The sequence below is a fragment of the Nicotiana tabacum genome, chromosome 3 (assembly GCF_000715075.1).
Source record: "Nicotiana tabacum cultivar K326 chromosome 3, ASM71507v2, whole genome shotgun sequence".
NCBI lineage: Eukaryota > Viridiplantae > Streptophyta > Magnoliopsida > Solanales > Solanaceae > Nicotiana > Nicotiana tabacum.
The window spans coordinates 143,274,306-143,283,941 of NC_134082.1; the positions used below are offsets into that span (position 1 = coordinate 143,274,306).

The following is a 9,636-nucleotide window of genomic DNA, read 5'->3' on the forward strand; positions in this document are numbered from 1 at the left end:
CCTGAAAGTCTGGAGGAAAATATGGTACCTGGACGTATGCCCGGAATCGAATTCCGAAGTACCTAGCACGAGTAATGAATTTTTATTAGAAATTGTTAAACTGAAAATTCTAAGGATTTAAAGAAACTAAATAATGATTGATCAAGTTGGTGTCGGCCGTATGTTGGTTCTGGAGCCCAGTACATGCCCAATATAATATTTAAGACCTGCCCGCAAAATTTGGTGCCAATCCGAGTAGTATAAGTACGTTTCGACACGTTGGAAGTGAATTGAAGAACTTGAAGTTCATAAGTTTGATTCAATTGGTTTTAAGGGATGATTCGTAGATTTAGCGTTGTTTCGGGTGTTTCGAATGTTGTAGCTGATCCGTTTCATAATTTTAGATTTGTCGGTATGTTCGGGCGGGGCCTGGAAGCCCCGAGCGTCGATCAGACGAGGCTCAGAGTGAAGTTGAAAAAGTTGAAAAGAGCTGAAGCATCTGGTTTCTGTCACAACTGCACCGGCGGTTGGTAGCCGCAGGTGCGAGACCGCAGAAGCTTGAGAGAAGTATTGCCACGTGGCCCAGTTAAAAATTGTCACGTCATTAAATGAAAGATCCATCAATTCTACTGTTAGTCGCGAGGATATTTTTGTTAATAGAATAACGTCGTATATTTTTTTTGGATGGATAGATGGACGGAGGGTATTTATAAACCATTTAGCAAACGATAAGGGTAGTTTTGACCATTTTCCGGTTTTTTTTTATCATCTCCTGCTCCTAAAAGAGAAAAGGGAAAAGTACGACTCGCATAAAAGCGCACTTTAGCAAGTTCAGCTGTCAAAACTGCCTGGCGCAACTTAGCAATCCGATTCTTTCGTTGCGCCATAGGGCGGTGGCTGTTCTATAAATACCCTTATATGCCCCCCTCCTTGACTTTGTTTCACAAAGCCTCCATCTCAAGTCGAGAGGAGAGAAGAGCGTAAGCAAATTCAGATCTCTACTAATCAAGTGAAATTGACTCAAAAATACACTCCTAATATAGAAACATACACATCGATAAATCAAAAAACCAGTTTTAGATTGTCAAAAAACAAATTTTCAATCGTTTAATTTTTTCTTCTTAACTGTTGTAAAGTTGAAACCTAGATTCCGCCACCATGGATTTGCGCTTCCCCTTCTCGCCGGCGGAGGTTGCCAAAGTCCGCGTGGTCCAGTTCGGCATAGTCAGCCCCGACGAAATTGTAAATTTTCCACACCTTGATTCAATTCTGTGAATTATCTAGGGTTTCTTTTGAGCGAAATTGATTTAGGCTTTTTCTTTCTTACTTAACGTAATTGCAGAGACAAATGTCAGTGGTGCACATTGAGCATGGTGAGACTACGGAGAGAGGGAAACCAAAGCCTGGAGGTTTGAGCGATCCTCGACTCGGGACAATTGATCGAAAGATGAAGTGCGAAACGTGTATGGCGAACATGGCAGAGTGTCCAGGGCATTTTGGTCACCTTGAGCTAGCAAAACCTATGTTTCATATCGGATTTATGAAACCTGTACTTAGTATCCTTCGCTGCGTCTGCTTCAACTGCTCGAAAATTCTGGCAGATGAGGTACTTTGATTGGACTTGAATTGTTAATTCGAGTGCGAAAAATCATGGAAATTTAGGTTTAAAGTTTGCATTCGATGAAATTGTGGTGTGTAGCTAAATACTAAAGTTAGTATTTAGGTGAAGAAGGATGACATTGACTTGAATTACTGAGCCTATGTATGTCGCGACGGGGTGATTTTTTGAAGTTTTTAAATATGACTAAGTTATTAGTGGATAAGCCATTAAATTTGGAGAGTGTTGAGGTTTGCCAATGGTTTCTCCCTCTGTTTGAAAAATGACAAGCAGAGGTAGCGGAATAAGTTTCAAAAGTGGTATTTGCAACTATATCAACATGACCCTTCTTAGGTGGGTAGCTTCTATGTATTAGATGAAATATACTGGTGTATTTCTTGTGAAGAATGCAGATGTTGCCCAACAATTTTTTTGGTTAAATGGGAGATACAGAATTTTTCCAATCTAAAGAGTAGTCAAACTCATTCCCTTTGATGTTTCTTATTGAACAGTGAAAATCGGAGTATAATTCATTTATAGAAGTTATCTTTAAAACTATGACAGCTCTACTTCTTTTACGATCTTACTGATGAATGAAGAGAAAAAAATTGGTGTTATCTTGATGTCTCATCTGGAAGGAAGTGTTCTGCATCCATTATCTAGAAAGTTTGTTTCTTGATGCTCAATGTAACTCTGGGATGGATTATTGAATCTGTGCGTTTTCCGATTTTGTGCAGGACGATCCTAAATTCAAGCAAGCCATGAGAATAAGGAATCCTAAAAACAGGCTGAAAAAGATGCTGGATGCTTGCAAAAATAAAACAAAGTGCGAAGGAGGGGACGAAATTGATGTTCGAGGTGAAGAGCCTGAAGCACCTGTCAAGAAGAGTAGAGGTGGCTGTGGTGCACAGCAGCCAAAAATTTCAATAGATGGCATGAAAATGGTTGCTGAATATAAGCTTCAGAAGAAAAAGAGTGATGACCCAGAGCAGATGCCAGAACCAGTTGAAAGGAAACAACAGCTCTCTGCTGAAAGGGTATATAAATGTTTCTACTAGGTGTTCTCATTTGATTGGGACTACCTCTCACCGTGTCTCTTGTTATTCCTCAACTTGTAGGTGCTGAGCATTCTGAAGAGGGTAAGTGACGAAGATTGTCTGTTGCTTGGCCTAAACCCCGAGTATGCTCGCCCAGATTGGATGATTCTTCAAGTGCTTCCTATACCACCACCACCTGTTCGACCTTCTGTAATGATGGATACTTCGTCAAGGAGTGAGGTACTCACTCTCCTGCTCCTTCAATGAAATTCTAGAAAATTGTGCCAATCAAAGCGTTAGTTTTTTTCCTGTGAAAATTTCTTGTAGGATGATTTAACACATCAACTGGCCATGATTATTCGTCACAACGAGAATTTGAAGAGGCAGGAAAGGAATGGGGCACCGGCACACATCATTTCAGAGTTCGCACAGTTATTGCAATTTCATATAGCTACATATTTTGACAATGATCTGCCGGGACAACCAAGAGTATACTGATTTTCTCTTGAGTATCCTTCTTTTTACTGTTGGATCTTTTGAAATCTTCAGTAAGATCTACTTACTAACTTACATATTCTGTCTTTTCAGGCTACACAAAGATCAGGTAGACCTATTAAATCAATATGTAGTAGATTAAAATCAAAAGAAGGTCGGATCAGAGGCAATCTGATGGGCAAAAGAGTAGACTTTTCTGCTCGAACAGTTATTACTCCTGATCCAACTATTAACATTGATCAATTGGGAGTCCCGTGGAGTATTGCTCTGAATCTCACTTATCCAGAAACAGTGACACCATATAACATTGAAAGGTGTGTTTTTGTTCTGGTAGAATGAAACTCCACTCACCAACCAACCTAAACAAAGATGGAAATTGGACTGTGTATGTTTGTGCTCATTGAAGCTGGTTTTTGAAACAGGTTAAAGGAGCTTGTTGAATATGGACCTCATCCACCTCCTGGTAAAACTGGGGCAAAGTATATAATTAGGGATGACGGCCAAAGGCTTGATCTCCGATACTTGAAGAAGAGCAGCGATCAGCATCTTGAGCTTGGATATAAGGTTAGTTTCTTTCATTTCCAAGTTATTAAGAGACTTTTGATTTTTAAGACAGTTCCCCTAATGTCTAGTGCTGCCAATGCAGGTTGAGAGGCACTTAAATGATGGGGACTTTGTTCTCTTCAATCGGCAACCCAGTCTACACAAAATGTCTATTATGGGGCATAGAATCAAGATCATGCCATACTCAACCTTCCGGTTGAATTTATCTGTTACTTCTCCTTACAATGCTGATTTTGATGGTGACGAAATGAACATGCATGTTCCCCAGTCTTTTGAAACCAGAGCAGAAGTGCTGGAGCTTATGATGGTCCCTAAGTGTATTGTTTCACCCCAGGCAAATAGGCCTGTAATGGGTATCGTGCAGGATACCCTTTTAGGTTGCCGAAAAATCACTAAAAGAGATACCTTTATAGAAAAGGTGATATCCACGTGCCATTTCAGAATTCTTTCCATCAAATCTTTTTTTATTTTGTATAATCTTGTAAAGACTGAGCAACTTTTGGTTTGCAGGATGTCTTTATGAACATTTTAATGTGGTGGGAGGATTTTGACGGGAAAGTACCCGCGCCGGCCATTCTGAAACCAAGGCCACTTTGGACCGGGAAGCAAGTGTTTAACCTCATCATACCGAAACAAATAAATCTTCTACGATATTCCGCGTGGCATAATGATTCAGAAAAAGGACCCATAACTCCAGGAGATACTCAAGTTAGAATAGAGAAAGGGGAGTTGCTAACTGGTACACTTTGCAAAAAGACCCTTGGGACGTCCACTGGAAGTCTGATTCATGTTATATGGTATGCATTTGGAGAGTTTTTTATTTCTTTTATTTTCTTCCTGTCCTTATCTCCTGCTTTGATATCAAATTTGCATATGGCCCCATTCACTTGGGGCAGGTTATATGTCAAACAACAAATATAGATAGAGGAAATAAATATTTTTGCTAGACAATTACCGACCATAGTCTTGTGATGCACCAGGTGGTTTGCTTTTCTTCTGTGTTATGTGAGGTTATTGTCATTTGTTGAATGTTGATGTAGATGAGATAATATATGCAAAATATGGGCTCTATAATTATGTTACAGTAGGTGGGAGTAGTCGTCATTTTTTCCCTAGTTAATTCTGCCCCTGTAAACAGGGAGGAGGTCGGGCCAGATGCTGCTCGTAAGTTTCTGGGACATACACAATGGCTGGTTAATTATTGGCTTCTTCAGAATGCTTTTAGCATTGGGATAGGAGACACAATTGCTGATGCTTCAACCATGGAGAAAATTAATGAAACTATCTCGAATGCAAAAAGCAAAGTCAAAGAACTTATCAAAGCTGCTCAAGAGAAGCAGTTAGAAGCTGAACCAGGGAGAACTATGATGGAATCATTCGAGAACAGAGTGAACCAGGTACCTTTTATAAATGGGCATTCATCTTATCCTCTTTCTTTCATGTGATAGATTTTGAATGATGTTTTTTTTGTAATCTTAGGTGTTGAATAAAGCTCGTGATGATGCGGGAAGCAGTGCCGAGAAGAGTTTATCAGAAAGCAACAATCTTAAAGCTATGGTTACTGCTGGGTCCAAGGGAAGTTTTATTAACATATCTCAAATGACTGCTTGTGTGGGGCAGCAGAATGTTGAAGGGAAACGTATTCCTTTTGGGTTCATAGACCGTACTCTACCTCATTTTACCAAGGATGATTATGGTCCAGAAAGTCGTGGTTTTGTGGAGAATTCATATCTCCGGGGACTGACCCCGCAGGAGTTCTTCTTTCATGCTATGGGTGGTAGAGAAGGTCTAATTGATACTGCTGTGAAAACTTCTGAGACTGGGTACATCCAGAGGCGATTAGTGAAGGCCATGGAGGATATCATGGTCAAGTATGATGGTACTGTTAGGAATTCATTGGGTGATGTTATCCAGTTTCTGTATGGGGAAGATGGCATGGATGCTGTTTGGATTGAGACGCAGAAGTTGGATTCTCTGAAAGCAAAGAAATCAACATTCGATGACCTGTATGCATATGAGATCGATGATCCTAACTGGAACCCAAGTTACATGTTGCCAGAAGCTATCGAAGATCTAAAAACTATTCGGGAGATTCGTAGTGTGTTTGATGCAGAGGTTCAGAAACTTCAAGCTGATAGAAAACAGCTTGGGACAGAGATTGCTGTAACAGGTGACAATTCTTGGCCGCTTCCTGTTAACATTCAGAGGCTTGTCTTGAATGCCCAAAAGACATTTAAGATAGATTTTCGAAGGCGGTCTGATATGCATCCTATGGAGATTGTGGAAGCTGTTGATAAGTTACAGGAGAGGCTTAAGGTTGTCCCTGGCGATGATTACCTAAGCATGGAAGCTCAGAAGAATGCTACTCTTTTCTTCAATATCTTGCTCCGTAGTGCCTTGGCTAGTAAAAGGGTTCTGAAGGAGTATAGACTTAGTCGGGAGGCTTTTGACTGGGTAATTGGTGAGATAGAGTCTCGCTTCTTGCAATCCCTTGTGGCACCAGGAGAGATGATTGGCTGTGTCGCTGCACAGTCAATTGGTGAGCCTGCCACACAGATGACTCTTAATACATTTCATTATGCTGGTGTGAGTGCTAAGAATGTTACTCTGGGTGTGCCAAGGTTGAGGGAGATCATCAATGTTGCCAAGAAAATCAAAACACCCTCTCTATCTGTGTACTTGAAACCTGAAGTAGGCAAAACAAAAGAGAGGGCCAAGACTGTCCAGTGTGCCTTAGAATATACTACTTTGCGGAGCGTAACACAAGCCACAGAAGTGTGGTATGATCCAGACCCCATGAGCACCCTCATTGAGGAGGATGTTGAATTCGTCAAGTCATATTATGAAATGCCAGATGAAGAGATCGACCCTGACAAAATCTCTCCATGGTTGCTTCGCATAGAGTTAAATCGTGAAATGATGGTGGATAAGAAACTTAGCATGGCTGACATTGCTGAAAAGATCAACCTTGAATTTGATGATGACTTGACCTGCATCTTTAATGATGATAATGCCGAAAAGCTGATCCTTCGAATTCGTATTATGAATGATGAAGCTCCAAAAGGTGAACTGGATGAATCTGCTGAGGATGATGTCTTCCTTAAGAAGATTGAGAGTAATATGCTTACAGAGATGGCTCTCCGGGGAATTCCAGATATTAATAAGGTGTTCATAAAGAATAGTAAGGTACAGAAGTTTGATGACAATGAAGGATTTAAAGCAGAAACTGAATGGATGCTGGACACTGAAGGTGTGAATCTGTTGGCTGTCATGACACATGAAGATGTTGATGCAAGTAGAACTACAAGTAACCACTTAATTGAAGTTATTGAAGTTCTTGGAATTGAGGCAGTCCGAAGATCACTGCTGGATGAGTTGAGGGTCGTCATATCTTTTGATGGGTCCTATGTGAACTACCGACATCTGGCCATATTGTGTGATACCATGACCTACCGTGGTCATTTAATGGCCATCACTCGTCATGGTATTAACCGGAATGACACTGGTCCCATGATGAGATGCTCATTTGAGGAGACGGTGGACATCCTTCTTGATGCTGCTGTATTTGCAGAATCAGATTACTTGAGGGGTGTCACAGAAAATATCATGTTAGGTCAGCTTGCACCAATAGGCACAGGTGGCTGTGCTTTGTACCTCAATGAGGAGATGTTGAAACAAGCTATTGAGATACCATTGCCTAGCTACATGGAAGGTGGTCTTGAATTTGGCATGACGCCTGGACGTTCACCTATCAGTGGAACCCCATATCCTGACGGCATGATGTCTCCAAATTATTTGCTGAGCCCAAATATGCGGATGTCACCCATCACAGATGCTCAATTTTCTCCTTATGTGGATAAGATGGCTTTCTCTCCTACTTCGTCCCCCGGATACAGCCCGTCATCCCCTGGTTACAGCCCATCGTCCCCTGGTTACAGCCCGACGTCCCCGGGGTACAGCCCCACGTCCCCGGGGTACAGCCCCACGTCCCCCACTTATAGCCCCAGCTCTCCTGGCTACAGTCCGACAAGTCCAGCATATTCCCCAACCAGTCCATCGTACTCTCCCACATCACCTAGTTATAGTCCAACATCTCCGAGCTATAGCCCTACATCTCCTAGTTATAGCCCAACATCGCCTAGCTACAGCCCCACTTCGCCTGCCTACAGTCCCACTTCGCCTGCCTACAGCCCCACTTCGCCTGCCTACAGCCCCACTTCTCCATCTTACAGCCCCACTTCTCCATCTTACAGCCCCACTTCACCTTCATACAGCCCCACCTCACCTTCTTACAGCCCCACCTCGCCTTCATATAGCCCCACCTCACCAAGTTATAGTCCAACTTCTCCATCATATAGTCCCACTTCTCCTGCATACAGTCCTACCTCCCCTGGTTACAGCCCAACATCTCCCAGTTACAGCCCAACATCACCATCATATAGTCCTACATCACCAAGTTACAATCCCTCGGCGAGATACAGCCCCTCCCTTGCATATTCGCCGACCAGTCCAAAGCTGTCTCCGTCTAGTCCATACAGCCCGTCATCTCCAAGTTACAGGTAAATAACCTTTAGTTTGACACAGGTGTTTTTATTCTTTTGCCGAGGCAGGAATTGTTCTTAATTTGGCCATGTTTGATAATAATTCATGACTTCTGTAGCATCTACCTTATTAGGTTGTTATCTGTGGTTTTTGAGTCTGCTTCATTAGAACTAATTGGTTTCCAAAGTCGTTGGGGTTTTGGATTGGTGGATTTCAGACTGGGATCTTGATATACTACTAATGACGTGATTAAATACTGTCTTGTGTTGCAGTCCAACGTCACCATCGTACTCTCCAACATCTCCATCATATTCTCCTTCAAGCCCAACCTATAGTCCCAGCAGGTGAGTGATGTGCATGTGTTTCTGTATTTTGATTTACTGCCTGAAATCTTGGTGGAACTAGATGGTCTTACTTCTTTTTTAGCTTTAGTACGTCCTATGCTGCATTCTGAAGTTAATGAACACTATTACCTGATCTTTTTTATATTATAATAGTCTCTTTTTCTTTTTCTTTTTCCTTTCAATTCAGCCCATACAACTCTGGTACAAGTCCAGATTATAGTCCTAGTTCTCCCCAGTACAGGTTAGTTCTTTACTTTGCAAGACTATTATGCAATGTGATTTATGTTTGTTTCTAAAAGCTTTTTTTCTTGTCTTCAGTCCAAGTGCAGGATACTCACCAAGTGCTCCTGGGTATTCACCATCATCTACTAGCCAGTACACCCCGCGCACTAGCGATAAAGACAACAAGAGTGTCAAAGACGACAAGACTGGTCGTTAGGAGAGAAGAAAGTTGTGTTACTTTTCACTTTAATCTTTCTGTGCCATAACTGGCTCTTTGGTCATTACTGTGCATTGTGGAGCATAAGATAGCGATGCTGGTCAGTTCAAAATATTTTCTGAAGGATACTGCCTTTCGGCATCTTCCTATTGAAGATCCAATCGTGTGAATGAGTTCTTCTTCTCTTTGTATGTGACATCTAGGGGATTGGGAATGAATCAATCTGGTTCTTGCTTTTCGAAGGTAAACCAAATAATGCAACCTGCCTCTCTCTCTCTCTCTCTCTCACAACCCCCCCCCCTCCCCTCTCCTTCTCTCTCTTTATTTTTCTAAAGCCACCTAGCTCTCAAACTGATGTTGGGATGGATATTGTGATAGCAAAAATATGTACATAGGAGGACTAAGCCTTGCCGCTCATCTCTGGTGAAGATTGAACAAGCTCATGTTTTTACATTTGGGGTGGCTTAGTAGGATAATCACTACAACCATACAACTATGATAGGAGGACTCGTATTTAATTTGATCCCGCCAAAATAAACAAGGGAGGTGTTTTTTACCTTTGGGCTGTGCGAGGGTGGGCGGGCGGCGGCGGCGGTTAGACTTTCTGCCTGTGACTAAATTCGATACTTCTGGTAGATG

At 41.9% G+C, this 9,636-nt stretch overlaps 1 protein-coding gene across 1 annotated transcript; it reads left to right on the plus strand.

Annotated features, from left to right (window-relative positions):
• The first annotated feature begins 912 nt into the window (after window positions 1-912).
• LOC107820355 (DNA-directed RNA polymerase II subunit RPB1) lies at window positions 913-9,245 on the plus strand. Its single transcript, XM_075250000.1, has 14 exons — window positions 913-1,221; window positions 1,322-1,585; window positions 2,314-2,613; window positions 2,695-2,853; window positions 2,941-3,102; window positions 3,202-3,422; window positions 3,531-3,672; window positions 3,755-4,090; window positions 4,183-4,469; window positions 4,811-5,069; window positions 5,152-8,231; window positions 8,487-8,558; window positions 8,746-8,799; window positions 8,877-9,245. The coding sequence occupies exons 1-14, from the start codon at window positions 1,138-1,140 to the stop codon at window positions 8,995-8,997; spliced, it is 5,541 nt and encodes a 1,846-aa protein (XP_075106101.1). The 5' UTR covers window positions 913-1,137; the 3' UTR covers window positions 8,998-9,245.
• The last annotated feature ends 391 nt before the right edge of the window (window positions 9,246-9,636 follow it).